General features: G+C 36.5%; 1 protein-coding gene across 11 annotated transcripts in view; it reads left to right on the top strand.

Annotated features, from left to right (window-relative positions):
* The window catches only part of tead1b (TEA domain family member 1b), a 91,014-nt gene extending 70,894 nt beyond the window's left edge, over positions 1–20,120 (top strand). For 7 of the 11 annotated variants that reach the window (XM_051114624.1, XM_051114628.1, XM_051114629.1 and 4 more), the window contains 9 exons: positions 2,812–2,823; positions 4,827–4,961; positions 5,259–5,305; positions 8,444–8,505; positions 8,616–8,740; positions 10,133–10,306; positions 11,647–11,787; positions 14,392–14,544; positions 16,936–20,120. In XM_051114624.1, coding sequence (XP_050970581.1) covers positions 2,812–2,823; positions 4,827–4,961; positions 5,259–5,305; positions 8,444–8,505; positions 8,616–8,740; positions 10,133–10,306; positions 11,647–11,787; positions 14,392–14,544; positions 16,936–17,049 — 963 coding nt within the window. In that variant the 3' untranslated portion in view covers positions 17,050–20,120. The remainder of the gene's footprint in view (positions 1–2,811; positions 2,824–4,826; positions 4,962–5,258; positions 5,306–8,443; positions 8,506–8,615; positions 8,741–10,132; positions 10,307–11,646; positions 11,788–14,391; positions 14,545–16,935) is intronic. The other 4 variants (XM_051114631.1, XM_051114627.1, XM_051114630.1 and 1 more) reach the window with 2 other exon arrangements.
* The last annotated feature ends 961 nt before the right edge of the window (positions 20,121–21,081 follow it).

Below are 21,081 nucleotides of genomic sequence, written 5' to 3'. Positions count from 1 at the left end.
AATGGTTCAAAGTAGACATTTCACTCTCTATAAATATATTTTTCATGTCTGTAAGGCCTATACACAGAGTTTCCAAGTTTTGTGCTCAAGTTCAGAAAGATTGTAGAAGGTGCATCCGGTTTGCTTTCATCATTTTACAAAAACACAATGTTTTGTTGTTAGTGTGAGTGCACACAAATAAACAGTCTTTACAGATTCGAAAGATGTATTACTTTTATCTGTATGACCAAAAATTATGGAACAAGTGACCGCACCAGCACCTCCATCTGTCATTCAGCTTACCCACTCCGCATATACACTTGAATAGCGCACAATTTTCTAGTTTAACACTGGATTGAGCGGCCATGTAAAGTTGCTGCTACTTACATATTTTAGATGATAAGCCATATTTGAGGTCGGGGAATGATAGGTGAGCATTTGGATGTCCTGCCCAATGTACTGTATTACCACATAGACCAGAAATACATATGTTGACAGGCAGGTAGGACAGCCTATCGTAGCCCTCGGATCAAGGGATATGATTGGACGAACATTGTTTCCATCCAAAGTTACAACATTCGCAAATAAAGCAGCAGTGAGTTTCCATCCAGTGAGTTGAACAGAACAAAATCACTTGTAGATTAACTTGTGCTAAATATCACAAAGAAAAAAATAATTTGTTGCAGCAGTAGAAAACAGCACTTTGCGTAATAATTTTTGTATACAATAAATTACTAGCTTCAGAGCTTGAGCCGAAATGGGGTCACGTTATCTTATTTTCGGAGCCTGCTTCTTTGGGAACGCAGTTCTGGGAGTAAATTATAACGGAGCACTCTGGCGAGACTTGGCTGAAGCATTTTAGAATGACAAAACTAGCATTTCAGATGCTGTGCAATGAGGTCGGTCTATTGGTTGGTCAAGGTATGCTGTCCCATCGCAAAGACACATCTTTTTTGATGCGCTTTTAGGAATTTATTTGGTAAAAGTTTTTTTATCATAGTTTATGCGCATGTTTTCATACAGGATAAGAAAATTGATCCTACTTAGAGCGCATATGTTTTTTAATGCACTTTTTTTAAAATATATGTGCATCTTGGTGTTTCCATCCAGCGTTTTTTTTATGCGATATCCCAAAATGCACATAAAAATAGGTGGATGGAAACATAGCTATTGTTCTACGCCTTTCACAAACGATAAAAATACATTTAGACAACTTGGTGATCACTATTGGGATGCGAAAAACCAAATCACATACCCTGCCTTTAACTGGCTAGTCATGACTCTTTCCTGTAACTGTATAGTAACAGTAATTCTGCCTTCTGCTAATATATAGTATATAGCTTATTTGCATAAATTTAGCATAAATTTGCATACAAATAACTCACTATGCAGTTTAAATGCGGCTTCAAAGGGCTCTAAACAATCCCGGCCGAGAAAGAAGGGTCTTATCTAGCATAACGATCGGTTATTTTCATAAAAATAATACAATTTATATACTTTTTAATGCCAGACGCTGGTCTTATCTTACTCTGCCTGGACTGTTTTTTTCCGGTTCATGACAGTTAGGGTATGTCAAAAAACTCCCATCTCATGTTCGCCCTTAACTTCAAAATCGTCCTATATCGCTGTTTTATCTTTTTTGTTAAGGGTGTTTGATCTTCATTCACTTTGTTCACTTTGTAAAGACTGGGTCGGTACTTCTGCAGTGATGTAGGATGATTTTGAAATGATTTTTGAAGTTGAGGGAGAAAATACGATTGGAGTTTTTTTAACATACCCTAACTACCCTTGTAATGCATTAATTTTTAAAGTTACTTTTCCCAGCACTGGTGCTGATTGTTGCCATGTTAAAATATATTGATTGAAATGTGTACAAAATTTTATTTAAAATGGAATAAAATGTGTAAAATGTATTGTGCTCAAGAGAATTCCAGTCCATTTCAAAATATTTGTAAATGTAGATGAAGACAGACGAAAAGTTAAAAGCGTTTAAAATATAAATATTATTTTTAATAGTCATCAATATAGGACTAGTAAAGGGATAGTTCACCCAAAAATAAAATTTCTGTCATTAATTACCCACCCTCATGTCATTTCAAAGTCAGAATCTTCAGACATGTTTATGAAGTTGACACAGAAGGGAAGAAACCGTTGAATAATTTTTTTTCTTTGCGCACAAAAAGTATTCTTGTAGCTTCATGAAATTATGGTTACTACCTTTCTGAGCCTTGAATGTTGTAGTTGCATTGCTGCCTATGCAGGGTCAGAAAGCTCTCGGATTTTGTCAAAAATATCTTAATTTGTGTTCTGAAGATGAACGAAGGTCTTACGGGTTTAGAACGACATGAGGGTGAGTAATAATGACAGAGTTTCCATTTTTGGGTGAACTAAGCCTTTAAATAAATAAATAAGCAAATCTTACTATAGTAGATGTGCACCATGTTCAAAATTCAGAACGTGACATCCATCAACTGAATTGCGATTCATCAGGTACTCGCAGTGTAGACGGCTTCATTGATTTTAATAGAAGCAATCTAGTTTTGGCATGTCGTGACATGTCACACGCAGCTGGTGTGAACACGGTGTTAGGTGTAGATTTTCCATCATGGTCTTCCAGGTGGAATCTGCCTGACCACGTTAAACGAGATAAAAAGCCAGCATCCGAAACACAACAAATGCTGGTCTTTTCAGCAGGAATACATGTGTAAATCAGATCTATAAATGTGTGAACTTGCCACAAATCTTTCAGCATTCATGTAAATTGTTTAAATGAAACTTGCCAAAAGGTGCAAATTGAACATTGACAATGAAACCTTGTTTGTTTGCATTTAGGTGACAAGCATGGTAAGTACGAGTTCTCAGTGCTCTTGACTGTGCATCGACATGTCGCCGTCGCAGTATAGCAGCTGCTAAACACCTGCTTGAGCTCTGAGCCTCTTTGCCTCTCTCTAAGCCATACGTGAGCCGCTGCTCCCAGCATGTTTATCCTCAACTCGTGCCCGCTTTTCACTGTCTTTTCAATGCAGTTGTGCTCCATTCACTGGCTGTTTTACGTGTTTCGAGGCAGGACTTCCTTCCATCCTGTTACGGCCGTGCAGGCTATACAATCAGCACGTGGAATGTTCACCTTTGTAGCGTTTAGGCTTACACACTTTAGCTCGATTAATTAAATTACCAGTTTTAGAAATCCATCTATGCACAGACATTCCTTGTGTTATTAAAAGTCTATATTGAGATATCGTCTTTAGCCTTCTTGTGAAAATAACAAGGAGTTGTGTAAAGGAGAAAGCCATGTCTTTCAGACCTTTTTCTTTCATGCGTTCATCTGTACTGTTTCGGCTCGGTTTGGTGACCTTGATAGGAGCTTTTAGAATGAGAACATTACACACAGCAGAAAAGGAAAGTTAGTATTACTTAACCCTTGTTCCCGACAGACACAATGCATTTTATTAGACATGTAGGGGCTGCGGGATAATATATAACATCAATGTCATTTCTCACTGGATTTAGTTCTCTTTCAGCTCTGCGCTCGATATTAAACATTATCATCTCCCGTGCTCTGCGCTGGAGGCTTTCGCTCTTTTCAGACTTTTCGTCTTTAATGCTAGCACATTCCTCTTAAGATCAACGGCTTTATAGCTCTGAAGAATCTTTTAACATGCTTTCTGTCTGTAGATCTTTGTGTGTGAGGGTGTGGGCTGCTTTATTTTCCTGTGTTCTGTGTTCACGGCGGGGGGCTGATGGTTTCGACTGTCTCATGGTTCGGTCTGTATCACGGTTCTGTAGTTTCAATTCAGCAAATATAGATTATTTTTTTACTATGTAAAATAAAAACTATATATATTTTTTTTACCATATGAATTTTTTTCATCACTTTGTGATGACCACAAAATCTAACATTTTATTTGTCAGTTCAAAGAAACAGCATTTATTGGATACAGAACTCTTAATATATCGGTATAGATGTATTTACTATGGCTTGAGATTAAAATAATGTGTCCTTGCTGAATAAAAGATTATTATTTATTATTATTTTATTTTATTAAATTTTAGAATTAATTGTACAATGTTTTTTTTTGAGCACCCAATCAGCATATGTGACCCTGGACCACAAAACCATTCATAAGTAGCACAGGTATATTTGTAGCAATAGCCAACAATACACTGTGTGGGTCAAAATGATCAATTTTTCTTTTATGCCAGAAATTATTAGGATATTAAGTAAAGATCTTGTTCCATGAAGATATTTTGTAAATATATCAAAACTTAATTTTTGATGAATAATATGCATTGCTAAGAACTTCATTTGGACAACTTTAAAGGCAATTTTCTCAATATTTCGATTTTTTTGTACTCTCAGATTCCAGATTTTGAAATAGTTTGAAATCCTAACAAACCATACATCAATAGAAGGCTTATTTATTCAGCTTTCAGATAATGTATAAATCTCAGTTTTAAAAAATTGACCCTTATGATTGGTTTTGTGGTCCAGGGTCAAATATTAGTATGATTTTCAAAAGATCATGTGAGTCTAAAGACTGAAGTACTGGCTGCTAAAAATTCTGCTTTGAAAATGGAAAATAGTTCTTTTAAATGAAATGAAATTAAATTAAAGTCTTCTTTCTAGGACGTCATTCTATTTCAAACTTATGACCAGTAGTGTATATTTATAAATTATACCATATATCAAGAAGCATTTACACTAGTGGTGTCAGACTTTTGGCATTGCTAGACATGAAATAAAACCGTGTATACCGAACCCTGTTGTGACAGAAACCATGTAACCCCCAGCTCACGATGTCTGTACCCTTTCTGGATTCTAATTTCTTCTCTAAATGCTATTGAAGGATCAAAGCGTGAAGGACAAAGCTCTTCAGAGTATGGCCTCAATGTCCTCGGCCCAGATTGTCTCTGCCACTGCCATCCACAACAAGCTGGGTCTTCCGGGCATCCCGCGTCCTGCCTTCCCCGGAGCGGCAGGGGTAAGACCGGCCTCTGGCACCCACCTATCAGTACACTTACTTCAGCCACACGGCTGGCCACCGGGCCGCCTGCGTCAGCTCCAATCCAATTACACACCCTCAGAGCCATACCCACATCACCTGCCTTCATCAGATAAGCCCACTAATGCCATACTCAAGATAACTAGACTGCATGGCACATAGTCCACCTAGTTTTTCAATGGACATTTGATAACTGATGTATCAAGCGTGCACAGACGTGTGTGTGCCTGTGGATAGGCTGTGTTTTGTTGTCTATTTATTTATCTAATTCTCTAGTTTTGGCAGGGCATGATATCCACGGGCCAGCCTGGATCCTCACAAGAGTGAGTACCTCTACTAGAAGTTCTGCTTCCATTGACCCACTAAAGCTTTTCCTCTTATTACAGTGCTTGCAAGGCACATCAGAAATTCTTCTTCTTCTGCACTTTCATCATTGTATTCACCCTCTTTTTCACCACCTTCTTCTTCTGCATCTTCACAGTTTCTGTCTTCACTTTTTTCACCACCATGTCTTCACATTCTTTACAATCTTCACTTTTTTCTTCTTCACCATAATCTTCACCTTCTTCTCCACCATCTTTTTATTCTTCAGCACCATCTTCATCTGCTTCTGTACTGCACCTCTTCCTTCCTTTACCTTTCTCCCTATCTTCTGTACCTCCTTCTTCACCACCTTCACTTTCCCCTTCTTCACTCTTGACCTTCCTCACCTCCTTCTGCATCTCCTGTACTTCCTTCTGCACCTTCTTCTTCACCACCGTCTTTACCTTTCACACCTTCTTTTGCACCTCCTTCTGCACCTTATTCTCCACCACCTTCATCGCTTTCTTCTTCACTTTCCCCTTTTTTTGCACCTTCTTCTGCACCGTGTTCAAGACCATCTTTACCTTCCTCACCTTCTTCTGCACCTACTTCTACACCTTCTTCTGCATCTTCTCCACCTTCTTCTTCACCACCTTCATCACCTTCTTCTGCATTTCCTGCACTTCCTTCTGCACCTTCTTCTTCTTCACCACAGTCTTTATCTTTCACACATCTTCTGCACCTTCTTCTGCATTTCCTGCACCTTCTTCACCACCTTCGCCTTCTTCTTCACTTTCCACTTCTTCTGCACCACCTTCTTCTTCAAGATTGTCTTTACCTTTTACACCTTCTTCTGCAACTCCTTATTCATATTCTTCATCTCCTGCACCTCTTTCTTCAGCTTCTTCTTCACCACCATCTTTACCTTCACACCTTCTTGTGCACCTCCTTCTGCACCTTCTGTTGAATCTCCTGCACCTTATTCTCCACCACCATCATGACTTTCTTCTTTACTTTCCCCTTCTTTAGCACCTTCTTCTGCACTATCTTCTCCAAGACTGTCTTTAACTTCCTCACCTTCTTCTGTACCTCATTCTTCACCACCTTCATTGCGCTCTTTTTCACTTCTACCTTCTGCACCTTCATCTTCACCACCTTTACCTTCCTCACTTTCTTCTTCACCTCCTTCTGCATCTCGTGTACTTCCTTCTGCACCTTCATCTTCACCACCACCGCCTTTACCTTCCTCACCTTCTTCTTCACCTCCTTCTGTATCTCCTGTACTTCCTTCTGCACCTTGTTCTTCTTCACCACAGTCTTTATCTTTCACACCTTCTTCTGCACCTTCTCACCACCTTTGCCTTCCTCTTCACTTTCCTCTTCTTCTGCACCTTCTTCTTCTTCAAGACCATCTTTACCTTTCACCCCTTCTTCTGCAACTCCTTCTGCACCTTCTTCTTCACCACCACCGTCTTTACCTTCCACACCTTCTTCTGCACCTCCTTCTTCACATTCTTCATCTCCTGCACCTCTTTTTGCAACTTTTTCTTTCTTCACCACCATCTTTACCTTTCACACCTTCTTGTGTACCTCTCTCTGCACCTTCTTTTGCATCTTTTGCACCTTCTTCTGCACCACCTTCATCGCATTCTTTTTCACTTTTGCCTTCTGCACCATCATCTTCACCACCACCACCTTTACCTTCTTTACCTTCTTCTTCACCTCCTTCTGCATCTCCTGCACTTCCTTCTGCACCTTTTTCTTCTTCACCAGTCTTTATCCTTCACACCTTCTTCTGCACCTTGCATTTCCTGCACCTTTTCACCACCTTCGCCTTCCTCTTCACTTTCCCATCCTTCTGCACCTTCTTGTTCTTCAAGTCTTTAACTTCCTCACCTCCATCTGCACCTTTTTCTGCACCACCATCGTGTTTACCTTCCTCACCTTCTTCTTCTGCATCTCCTGCACCTCCTTCTGCACCTTCTTCTTCTTCACCACTGTCTTTACCTTCCTAACCTCCTTCTTCACCACCTTCTGCACCTTCTTTTTCACTACCGTCTTTACCTTTCACACCTCCCTCTGTAACTTCCTCTGCATCTTCTGCACCTCTTTCTGCACCTTCTTCTTCACCATCACCGTCTTTACCTTCCTGACCTTCTTTACCTCCTTGTGCATCTTCTTCTTCTTCTTCTTCTTCACCACCGTCTTTACATTTCACACCTTCTTCTGCATCCGCTGCACCTTTTTCTCCATCTTATTCTTCACCTTCTTCTTCTGCAATTAATTTACTGCTTACACTTATAATCAATAAGGTTTGAGTCTAACTGGCCCATTATAATTTCATGCGTATGTGTGCTGTCTGATTTACTGTAATATAATAAAATTCTAAGTAATATTTTATTTATATTGTATTTAATATACTTTGTAATATATATAGGTTTAAATCATCTACATCTGCTTTGAGACAAGGACACACTACAAGACAAATCCTTTAATTTCACAACTAGTGTGCAGCAAAAAGCCCTAGACTGACAGTGCCAACTTACAGTGTGCACATGCTGCCAATGCTATCTAGTATGCGCATTTGTAAATTAGTAAGCTTATTTGAAATTAAGTCAGCCTGTTGCCAGGTGTGCACATGGTCCTGACTAGCATGAAAGTTGCAATACCCAATGAAATTAAGAGAATGTGAGAGCAGGAGGAGGGAAAGCTGGTGGGATATTATATTTCTAATTCATATTTATTACTGAGCATCATGACTTTTATCTGATTCAGCATTTTATTTAAGCAGAACCAAATTTATAGCCTAAAACTTTAATATGCTTCTTTTGCTGCCTTGCAAGCACTGGTATTTCCTTCAGGAAATGCAAATCGTCTTTATTCCTCCTGTCTCTGTTTTGTCTGCTTTATTATCGTTCTCCTCTTCTTGATGTCTGTATTTTCCCCAGCGCTTCCAGATTTCTCTCTTTTCCTGAGAGGGATCAGAGATAGAGGAAGCCTTTCCAAAAACAGGGATGGGTTGAATCCAAGTTTGAATACTTTGTGCAGCTTTGTTTCTTCTTTGCTGTATAACCCTCTTAATCTCTTCAGTATGTAGTGCCGCTAAACTTCAGGCTGCTCGTTTTCCTTTTCTTAATTCTCCTTTGTCTATGTTTTAGCATCAAGCCATTTGCTCAGCAAGCGTACCCTATCCAGCCAGCAGTCACAACTACAATCTCAAGTATGTCGTCTGCTTGTCATGTTTTTTTTTTTTTTTGATCAATTCTAATTCAGATGTAACATTTCATTTGTTTAGAAGAGCTAATATTCAGTGTGTGTCTCTGTGTGTAGGTTATGAGCCCCCTACAGCGCCGGCGCCCACAGTGCCCGCCTGGCAGGGCCGATCTATCGGCACTTCTAAACTCAGACTGGTGGAGTTCTCCGCTTTCCTTGAGCACCAGAGAGATCCAGATTCTGTGAGTTGCTTTTTTATGTCACTATAAGTCAAAGTGAAATTAAAATGGAGCCAGTTTACTTCCTAATACAGATTCCTGCTCTTATTGCACAGAATTCATCATTGAGCTTTAGCCTCCTAGTCAAAAAGCCTCCTCAAAAGTGATTGTTTTTAAATAGAAGTGCTCCACTGATGCACATTCTAGTATGTAACACATACTTCTCACAATCCAATCTATTTCCAATGTGGAAAAATACCTGCCCTACATTTTTGGCTCTTTGATATCTCAGATACTTCTTGTAATCATAATACAATGAAAGTGAGTTGTGAATATCATTTCATGTTGACTTTGAGGACTGTCAAAATACTGTCTTGTTTTATTAAATTTTTTACATTTGTAACATAATTCAAATGTTATCACACTTAGAAAGAAGTATCATATTAAAGTGGCATATTTCTGAATATATCTTAAGTTTACCTTATTGTAAAGGGTATTGTTAGAATTATACACAGTAGAAATAAATAATTTATTGATTTAAAGACTAACTTTAGTTAGTCTTTACAATAAAGTCCAGTTTGTTAAGCTAAATATCATGAATCATGATCAATGAATGACATTTTTATGGCATTTTAATTTCTACATATGTGACCCTGGACCACAAAACCAGTCATAAGAGTCAATTTTATGAAATTAAGATTTATACATCATCTGAAAGCTGATTAAATAAGCTTTCCTAGATTTGAAAATGAAAAAATCACCTTTAAAGTGGTCCAATTGATGTTCTTAGTAATGCATATCACTAATCAAAAATTAATTTTTATATATATTTACAGAAATTTACAAAATATCTTCATGGAACATGATTTTTATTTAATATCCTAATGATTTTTGGCATAAAAGAAAAAGTCAATAATTTTGACCCATACAATGTGTTTTTATCGCTAGAAATATATACCCGTGCCACTTAAGACTGGTTTTGTGGTCCAGGGTCCATGTCAAGTTGCATTTTTTTTTGTATTATGAACAAAAATGAAGTAACAGTGAACAATAGTATGTATGCATTAGTTCTAATTAAGATTATTATTTATAAATTATATATTTTTTTTAATCAACATTAATCTTTTTGTAATGTTTATTCAGTCATTTTTTCTCTGCCGCAACAATAAAATATAATGAATGTGAATTATATCCATTAAGGGGGCATTTGTGACCAAATATAATAATGATATATGTGATCAATTGTGAATAATTAGCATTATTAATCAACATATGAAGAAATTAATTTATTTTCAGTAGTGAATAGATGGATAGTCCTAGTTAAATCTAAACAATCAAGTACTTTCAGTCATTTTGACAAGTTTTTCCTTTTCTAACTTGTTTTCTCTGCTTTTTTTTTTTTTTTTATCTGTGCAGTATAACAAGCATCTTTTCGTGCACATCGGCCAGACAAATCACTCTTACAATGATGCCTTGCTCGAGTCAGTGGACATTCGTCAGATTTACGACAAATTCCCAGAGAAGAAAGGAGGGCTGAAGGAATTGTTTGGCAAGGGTCCTCAGAATTCATTCTTTCTCATAAAGTTCTGGGTGAGTGAATCTCTGCAAAGTTCGAGCATCTGTTTAGTGACTCACAGACCTCCCCCTTTTTCCCCCCAGCATGCACGGGACAATTATCTGCAAAAGAAGACATAGTAAGACACAATTAGTCGAAGAAGAACTTTGTATTTTTTTTTATTTAGGCTTAAAAGTAAACATGTATGCATTGTGCTGTGACTGCCCAGCCTGTGCCCGGGTTTATACACTAATGAGAGCGAAATTACCACAGTTCGTGTTTACCACCCATACAACAGCCTATTTAACGCAAATATTTATCCACCGAGTGATTACATGCATGAATAATTGCACATTTCCCTAAAGACAGTGAGCCACTTTAGTTTTAAAGACAGCTGTCTCTGTTTACGCGTCCGAACCGCCGCCGCTATATTTGGCACGGCATAGCTGAAGTGTCCATGATCAAAGCTCGCACTTATTCCGTTTAATATCGCAAAACAATTGGATGACCTGGTTGCTCCTCTAATAGCTATTCAAACATTGCATGCATTTTGTGAAATGCTAACTAGCGGCAAGCAACAAAGTGGGCCTCGTCGTGGCTGGAGCGAGGCGGCTCGAATTCCGTTTGAAGTGACGGAGGGATCTGAATTTCAAATGAAACTCTGGATCTGCACAATAATGCCTCTCTTGAATATGATGTGAAAATGTAACAGGCTTTAATGAAAAGAGAGTATGCCAGAAATGAATATTTGAGCTTTCTCGGTAATGAACATCGTGTTAGCTTACTGAAAGAGCGGCGAGCGAGCTGTTCTTTTTTCTGCTCTTTTTCAGACTTTTTTTGAGTGGCTTTTTACTCAAAGTTATTTAATCTATTCTTTCTAACCTTAGACACAGCCTTTTTCTTTAATACTTGAATAGACTAATATAGAGAAATAGCTATGATTGGTAGTTTAGTATAGTTATAATGCAAGCTTGAAGGGGTAACTCATCCAAAAATGAACATTTACTCATGTACTGCTCTTCCAAAACTGACTTTTTTTTCTTCCACGTAACTCTAATATACTGCAGAACGCCCATAGTAGTCTTTTTTATAATGTGGATGCATGACAAAATAAGCACCCTGAATGCATTACAAAAGCTCTGTACAATTTGTGCCCTGTGCTCCATATCTGTGTGAGCAACGGACTGCTGTAAAATCCTCCATATAGATTTTATAGCTGTGCATACAATCTCCACTAGATGGCAGTTTCGTGTTCAATGTTACTGTATATGTTGGTAAATCTATTTGTTCTGTTGTAGATTTCTTTGTAATAGTAGTATATGAGAGTGTAGCTTATTAAATTGAAAATTAAAACTACAGTCTTATTTGCTCATAGGCTGACTTGAACTGCAACATTCAGGATGAAACTGGGGCCTTCTATGGAGTGACCAGTCAGTACGAGAGCCCGGAAAACATGACCATCACCTGCTCCACAAAGGTTTGCTCGTTTGGCAAACAGGTCGTGGAGAAAGTGGAGGTAAATTTCAAACAATCATTTTTGAGTACAGTTGTATCGTCTAAATGGAGCAATAAATGCTCTTCCTCTAATATGAGCTTCCCAGAGGAAAATGTAATTGCTCTTTCATTACTCAGGACACTTAATGGTGTTCTTAGTCTGAAATGTCTTTTAAGAAGATGAAAAAAAAGAGACACATTGTCTTGTGAGAATTTGATGAGAAATCGCAGAATTTGAATAGAAGACTATAATATCTTAATCTAAGCACAATTTGAAACATTGAGATTTTGTGATCAGTAATGTGATTTTACAACTTTTATAATGTTTAGTCAAAAAAATGTCTGTACTAAATGGTGGTGTCATTGTAGTTTTATATGTACATCACTGGTCACACATTTGGAATAATTAAGATTTCTCTTATGCACATCAAGGCTGCATTTTTGAACCCCAAATACAGTAAAACAGTAATAATGTGAAATGTTATTGCAATTAAAAATAATTGTTTTATAAAATATTTTTCATTTTAAAAATATATTATTGTGATGTTAAATTATTTCTGTCTTCAGTGTCACATGATCCTTCAGAAATCATTGTAATATGCTGAATTGGAGCTCAAAAAACATTTATTATTATTCATAGTTTTGCTGCTAAATATTTTTGAGGAAACTGTGATGCACTACCATTCAAAAGTTTGGGGTAAAATAAAAATAATAATAATAAAACTTTTATTCAGTAAGGACTAATTAAATTGATCAAAAGTGTCAGTAAAGACATTTATAGTGTTACAACATATATATTCTGTCTCAAGTAAGCTCTGTTCTTTCTGTTCATTAAAGAATCCTGAAAAAGTTCACAGTTTGCACAAAAATATCAAAATTAAGCATAACAATTATTTTTATTAAAGGAGAACTCCATTTCCAGAACAACAATTCACAAATAATGTACTCACCCCCTTGTCATCCAAGATGTTCATGTCTTTCTGTCTTCAGTCGTGAAGAAATTATGGTTTTTAAGGAAAGCATTTCAGGACTTTTCTCTATATAATGAACTTCATTGGTGCCCCGACTTTGAACTTCCAAAATATAGTTTTAAATGCAGCTTCAAAGGGCTCTAAACGATCCCAGCCGAGGAAGAAGGGTCTTATCTAACAAAACAATTTGTCATTTTTTTCGGGAAAAAATTTTTTTTATACTTTTTAAGCACAGAAGCTCGTGTAGCACAGGCTCTGGAATGCACGTTCACGACGGTACGTACTATTGAATCACGTCAAAAGGTCACGTGGAACGTAGGTGGAACTACAGACCCAGTGTTTACAAAGCAACGCAAAGGCGCAAAGACTAAGAAAGTGCAAGTAAGTTTGTAAACGCTGTTTACAAACAAAAAGGTACAACGATGTCCTCCTCTCAAGTTGTAGGAGAAAATAAGATGGAGTTTTTTGCCATACTCTGTACACAGACGATGAACTTACACGTGATTCGTAGTAGTGATGGGAAGTTCGGATCATTTTACCGACTCGGACCTTTGAGTCTCCTTCAGCAACATGAACAAATCTTTTTTTGAGTCATTTATTCATTTTAGCGAAATATAATTAAAATGTTACGTGTTACTTCCCTAACACATCTACTGCTTACACAAACGTTGATCACACTACAAACAAGACAAAACTATAATGCTACAAGAAACAGAAAAGATTAATTCATTGTTTACCTGCGTCTTCAGTCTATGATTAGCTCACCTCACCTCTTATCTGACAATTTTCAGGTTTGAGTCGTTTGTTCATCACATGACAGCCCCATATGATAAAGACGAAAGACTCGAAAAACCCAAAGACTCGAAACAGGTGAACTAATTCCAGTACAGAACCTAATAGGATGTTGTGCATGCGCGACTGAACGAATCACTCCCCGAGACGACTCGTTCTTCCCGAGTCACATTAAAGAATCGTTCAAGAATGACCCATTACTAATTCGTAGCATCGTGGACACGCATCCCAGAACCTGTGCTACATGAGCTTTTATGCTTAAAAAGTATACAAATTTTTATTTTTAGAAAAAAATTACAGATCGTTTCACTAGAAAAGACCCTTCTTCCTCGGCTGGAATTGTTTAGAGCCTTTTGGAGCTGCATTTAAACTGCATTTTGAAAATCGGGGCACCAATGAAGTCCATTATATGGAGAAAAATCCTGAAATGCTTTCCTCAAAAACCATAATTTCTTTACGACTGAAGACAGAAAGACATGAACATTTTGGATGACAAGGGGGTGAGTAAATTATTTATAAATTTTTGTTCTGGATGTGGACTTCTCCTTTAATTGAGCCACAAATCAGCATACTAGAATGATTTCTGAAGGATCGTGTGACGCCGAACACTGGAGTAATGATGCTGAAATTTCAGTTTTGCATCACAGGAATAAATTATATTTTAAAATATATTAAAATAGAAAACTTATTTTAAATTGTAATAATATTTCACAATATTGCTGTTTTTACAGTGTCAAATGAAGCATTGGTGAAAACGAGACCAATAAAAAAATACTTCATTTCACATTTTTTGACTGGTACTTTATATGCAGTAGTATTTTCTGTAGTGCATTCTCTCATCTCTCTCTCATCTCTCCTATAAGACGGAGTACGCTCGCTTTGAGAACGGACGCTTTGTTTACCGGATAAGTCGGTCTCCCATGTGTGAATACATGATCAACTTCATCCACAAACTCAAACACCTGCCTGAGAAATACATGATGAACAGCGTCCTGGAGAACTTCACCATCTTATTGGTGAGTCTGCCTGTCAGTCAGTTATGTTTTAGCCAATCAGTGAGAACTCTTAGTGCAGGGCGGAGCCTGTGGGCTCTGAGCAGAGACGACCCAGCATTCCTGGCATTCCTGTGGCGCTGTGCAAAGCCTGATAATCTCCTGCAAAGGGGGAGGAACCCCTTTCTCTAACCTTCATACACACCAGGATTAGAGCCCTATTCTCTCTTGTAGTGAGGGTCCTACTAATGCACTTTGTCTGCTCTCTTCCTTCAAATCCCTCACATCCTGGTGCTATGCGTCTGTAAACCTGCTCTCCTGGGTTGCGACTCTCACCTGCCATGGAGGTTTTAGTTGTTATTATAGAAAGACCAAGGGAGGATGTGTGTTTGTGTTTACAGTATATGTTGTTGAAGGGTGGTGGCTTTGGTTTGGTATTAACATCCATGTCAGGTGATCCGATCACACAGCACTAAATGTTTAATAGTGGATTAAAAAAAGTTTAACCATGGTCCAATATCCAATCACTGAAACTGCTTTTTAAACATAAACTATGCTCTACCATCTTTTTTTAAATAGAATTTTATTTCATTTTTATTTTATTCACAGATTTATTTATTTTTTACATTAAATTACTATGACAGCGTAGTGCAATGTTAAAAAAAATCTAAAATTACAAGATTAAAGTCATAATTATGAGAATAAAATTTTAATATTTCAAGAATAATGTCAAAATATTACGAGAATAAAGTTGAAATATTATGAAAATAAAATCTAAATATTATTAGAATAAAGTCAAAATATTTTAAGAATAAATTTGAAATGTTTTGAGAATTTAAATCGTAGAAATTAAATTAATATTTTGATACTATAGCCTATATTATGTATGCAAAGGCCTGGAATATTGAATATTACTGCGTCATTTTGCTGGGATGAGAAAAAGTAAATTTTAAAGACTCGCAGAAACAGCTTATGAAAAGAATATGATATTATTTACAAACTGAACAGGAACAACTTTTTATCTTTTATCTAACATTAGTTCACACACTTAATCAACATTCCTTTTTTTTTTTTTTTTTTAACCCTTTTTAATACTACAGATATATGTGGGATTATACCATGTGTTATACTCACGGGGACAGTATGCTTGGAAATAATAATTCATGTTTTCAATTGCATTGTTATTTGTAGTGCTCCAGCCCCCCAGTAACAACAAGCTTTGTGCTTTTGGTACTTTTATTATAAAACAAAGTGAAGGAACATCATGAAAAAAAACCCATTTCAGCCTGATTTAATGAAACGAATGTCTCATTGTTGTAATTGGAAAGATAACTGACGTACATGCCGCTTAAACTGAAGCAAATACAGCGATCTGTCACACCACATTAAAGAGTATGAAAACATTATTGTAAGACATATTGTTTCAATTTCACTATAAAACTGACAGAATTTGAAAGCTGAGACTATCTCTCGGTGCTCCCAATCTGGGCCATTTGCATTTGCAATAGGCTAGAATATACTCTCAAAATATTATTACTTTAGTCTCATAATTGCTACGAATTAATTCTCATAATTTTGATTTTATTCTCGAAACTTTTCTACTTTATTCTCGTAATATTTTGACTTTATTCTCATAGTTTCAACTTTGTTCTTGTAGTATTTCGACTTTATTCTCATAATTTCAACTCTATTCTCGAAACATTTTGACTTTATTCTCATAATATTTCAATTTTATTCTCATAATTTCGACTTTATTCTCGTTGTATTTTGACTTTATTCTTGAAATATTTAGACTTTATTCTTGTAGTGTTTTGACTTTATTCTTTTAATTTCAACTCTATTCTCGAAACATTTTGACTTTATTCGCATGATATATTGACTTAATTCTCAAATATTTTGACTTTATTCTCGAAACATTTTGACTTTATTCTCATAATATATCGACTTTATTCTCGAATTATTTAGACTTTATTCTCGTAATTTCAACTTTATTCTCAAAATATTTTGACTTTATTCTCGAAATATTTCGACTTTATTCCTGTAGTATTTTTACTTTATTGTCGTAATTTCAACTTTACTCTCGAAATATTACAACTTCAATATCATAATCTAAAAGTTTTTTTTTTTTTTTTTTTTACGTGGCACTTCAAAGCATGTTTATAAAAATTACTTAAATGTCCTAATTGAACAATGGGCCAATCCTGGCTCAGTCTAAGCCACCGGGCCGTAATTTTATTGCCACTACTGAATGATATTTTTGTATTATAGTAATGAGAATTAAGGAACGGTAGGCTTAATTATTCCAAACATTTTATGAAAAAATAACCTTGACATGTTTTTGACAGGTTTGTGATATTTAGGCCTAGGTGTAAACTGTACAATAATGCAGTTTCTCTTTCTCTGTGCCCGTTTCAGGTGGTAACAAACAGAGACACACAGGAGACCCTGCTGTGCATGGCCTGTGTGTTCGAAGTTTCAAACAGCGAGCATGGAGCCCAGCATCACATCTACAGACTAGTGAAGGAATGAAGCAGCTCTTTCACACAGACTCTGGACCTCAGTACAGTGGCAGTGCCTCTAGCTCAACACTCACTCAAGATGATTTTCCGTCACATTTGGGTGATGCTTATAATTATATATATATATATATATATATATATATATATATTTTCTTTATTAATATGTGTTTGACGTTTAACTGCAGCTGTGAATCGCGGTACAGTTGTATTATGTTTTAATACGGGAAAGAATGTCAAAGAATGCCGAATCAACATTCATTCGTAGACTCTACATATAAAGTGACAGTATCATTCAACTTAAAGGTTAGGTTAAGTTAGAATGAATCTGAAAACGACCTCATTTCGATTTTTTTGTTTGTTTCGAAAGTGTACACATCTGAAAGCATATGGGTGCAGCCATAAATGTGTGTGTAGGTGTACAGATGTATATACAGTACGTTCTCACATATGTAGGTATTTTTCCCAAAGAAAAAGTATTTGAGAAATTTCATTCTGTAACATTGATTTATTGAAAAGAAAGCTGCTGTAGGTGTTAAAAAAAAAAAGATTCTTGTGGCTAACGGAAAACAAAACGTTCCTGCATTCCGAACATTCAGAGAATTCAGGGAATTCAGAAGCCCAGCCCTTGAAAAGAGTTACTTTGTACACGCTACTTTTTTCTTTTTCGTTGAGGAATTACTGCACTGTGATACGAGAAGTTTATACCAACCTGTGTCTGTTTTTGTGTGTCATCACCTGCAATAAGAAAACGCAGAGAATCGACCCCTTACTGTTGACTGTACAGCTAAACGCCTCCTGCCGACATGCTTGTGTAAAAGGTAACTCTAGAAACAAGAAGAAGCACTGCATTGACTACCAGGGGTTGATGGATTATCCATCAGATTGACCCCGCGAGCACTTGGATCCACTCGCCAGACGCGCCTCGGAGCGCGTTTGCCACTGGGAAAGCCACACTTTTTACGAAGCCCATCCCTGAACGTGCTGTACGCCCGTACGTCACGGAGCACTCCTTCATCTTCTGTAAGAATCTGTCCCAGAGTTCCTCGCTGCCTTCGACATTCCCACACAGCCCATGTCTCTGTGGCCTAATCTCGTAATATCTACGACTGCAAGCCTTAATAATGGTTGTGTGAACTCCAAAAGATGCCACTAAAGCTGTGATCTCTTTCCTAAGCTGGAAGACTTTCTCGTTATTGTCACATGTTGTAGGAGTTGTACAGTACAAACCTGCCAAAGTGTAACAATATACAGCACAGTGCCTTAGCGTATGAAGCGAACGTGGATGAGCGCAGACGTTTTTCGGGAAAAAGTAACACTTTAGGTGCGGTCGCATTTTTAATGCATTGGACGAAATCCAGTCATTCCAGTAGGAATCTGAAAGTTTTGCATTAAGGCAGAAGTTTGTGCTTAATACATCACTACGCCGTTGACAAAAAATAGACTTTTGTCTATTTATGTGACCGCACCTTTTTAAAAGATAAAAGAGCACTGGCCATTTGGTTGACCTTTCATTCTCAGAGACTGAAGACATATTTAGATATACAGATCTTGCCTTTCTTATCCGAAAAGACCAAAAAGTTGAAGGAGACGCATCGAGCTCCTCTTTATTTCCTGCACTGTAGCATGAAAGTGCCTTTGGTTCTGATTTTTCCAGCTTAGAAAAGACTGATTTTGCGTTCTTAAAATGATCAAAAACCAAAAAAAAAAAAGGAAAAAAAATGGATGTAGGTAAAATATTCACCACATTGCCTTCATAAGAATTTTATAGAAAAAAATCAACATGGGCTAGTGAGTGGATATGTTTTGAAATAAAGTAATAGTTATTAATAACTAATTTCTATCAGCATTTGATTTGGTGGATGTGGCAAACTGTCATTTTTTTTTTCTTTCGAACTCTGATCTTTGACATAGAGCTTTAGCTACTTTTCTAGTGCATAATCAAACTGTAAAAGTGAAAAACCTCACAGCACCATGGAGATTGCTGAACGGTATTTGCTTTTCCTTTTCTTCGTTTCAAGCCATTTCAGTGTCTTACCTTTCTTTTGCGAGTATAGTCAACGCTATATGAAGTGACGTCAAGGTGTGTTACTCCTCAGACCTTGAAGATAGTTACGAGTACGTCCTTTATGGACAAAAGCCGGCTTCACCAAACCATATCATCTGCACTGCATAATTCATTTAAGCGAATGGAGCCCTCAAAGCGTGAGAGACTTAAGTTCGATTTACAGCTGTGTGTATGTTGTACCGCTTCAAGTAAACTGTGGAGTTATTAAGTACGCGCGATATGAAACGGCGGCAAACGACGTTGATTGTTTTGTGTTTGCCGTACCTTCTTCGCCCTTCGTTCTTGTTCACGTTTCATATAGAGATCTTCCTGTATCGTTCTACATGTACGCGATGGTTTTGTGATGATGACGTCAGTATATTCGGAGCCCGTCCGTTCGGACGGTGATGCTGTTACTGCTGCGCTGCTGGTGCATCTGCTACGTCAGTTCCTCCTTTAACAATCCCCCTTTACTTCTCTAGGGATCTGAGAACTAATGCCTTTAATATGATGAATGTTAAACGGACATTATTTTGCTAGTAACGGACACTAAGCAAGGATTTGAGCGGAATCCGGACTACAGTATGTCAGCAGTTTAGCTTCTGTTTTTTGATCTATGTTTGTATTTTGTCTATGTGTAGGTACTGGTACCTCCTATGTTCATTACCATTTAAGATGTTGGCTTTAAAGTGAACTTTTCTCTAGTTCAGATAGTATCATAAAAAAGATATTGGGTTTGTGTGCAGAGATTTTTTTGTAAAAAGGTGCTTTGTATAAAATTATATATTCTGGCTTTTCTTGGTACAAAGGTGTGATATCTTTTAATATCCCTGAGGATGGAAGAAGAAAAAAAAAGAGCATTGGAGCAAGGCTGAGAGAGAAAAGAAAAACCTATTATGTGTGTGTTCTTTATCGCATATGGTCTTGTCTTTGCTCCGTAACATTTTGATGCCTTCTTGATAAAGTGGTAGATATTTTGTAGCTTTCTAGATACTTTGTATGTATACAATATTGAATAAAATAAGTAATTAAAACAGCTTGTCTGGTCATGTGTCAATTTTTTCCATGTTTCGTTTAAAAGCATAGTTTCAATTCCAATTGAAACTATGCTTTTCAAGTTCATAGTTTCAATTTACAATTTCTTTCACTCCAAACCTGTGTCTCTTTTTTTTTTCGGAACACATGAGGAAATATTTTAAAGAATTAAGGGAATCAAATGAATGATGGGAACCAAATGACCTACACTGTATAGACAGTAAAAAATAATAATAAGTTAATTTACAAAATTGTTCACCCAATTTCTTTTAATCCAAACATGTATGGATTATTATTTTTTTTTTTTTTTTTTTTTCCAAAAAATATGTTAAAGAATTAAGGGAATTGAATGGTGGGAACCAAATAACCTCCACTGTATAGACAGTAAAAATAAATAAATAAATAAATAAATAGTTCTTTTAGTCCAAAAGTTCTTTTAATCCAAGCCTGTATCTCTTTCTTTTTCAGAACACATGAGGAAATATTTTAAAGAATTAAGGGAATCAAATGAATGATGGGAACCAAATGACCTACACTGTATGGACAGTAAAAAATAAAATAATAATAATAAATAAATAGATTAAAAAATTGTTCACCCAAGTTCTTTACTCCAAACCTGTATTGATTTTTTTTTTTTTTCCCAAAACTCGTGAGAAAATATTTTAAAGAATTAAGGAAATTGAATGATGTGAACCAAATGACCTCAGTATAAAAATAAAAAATAAATAAATATTGTTTACCTAAGTTCTTTTACTGCAAACCTGTATCACTTTTTTTGTTTGTTTGTTTTGTTTTGTTTTCAGAACATGTGAAAATATTTTAAAGAATTAAAGGAATTGAATGATGGGAACTGAATGACCTACACTGTATAGACAGCAAAAATAAGTAAATAAATAAGTAAATAAATAGTTCACCCAAGTTCTTTTAATCCAAACCTGTATCTCTTTCTTTTTCAGAACACAT

This window comes from Labeo rohita, chromosome 7 (genome assembly GCF_022985175.1).
Source record: "Labeo rohita strain BAU-BD-2019 chromosome 7, IGBB_LRoh.1.0, whole genome shotgun sequence".
NCBI lineage: Eukaryota > Metazoa > Chordata > Actinopteri > Cypriniformes > Cyprinidae > Labeo > Labeo rohita.
The sequence above is the reverse complement of the archived record's forward strand: the minus strand, read 5'-3'. Positions and strand labels throughout refer to the sequence as shown.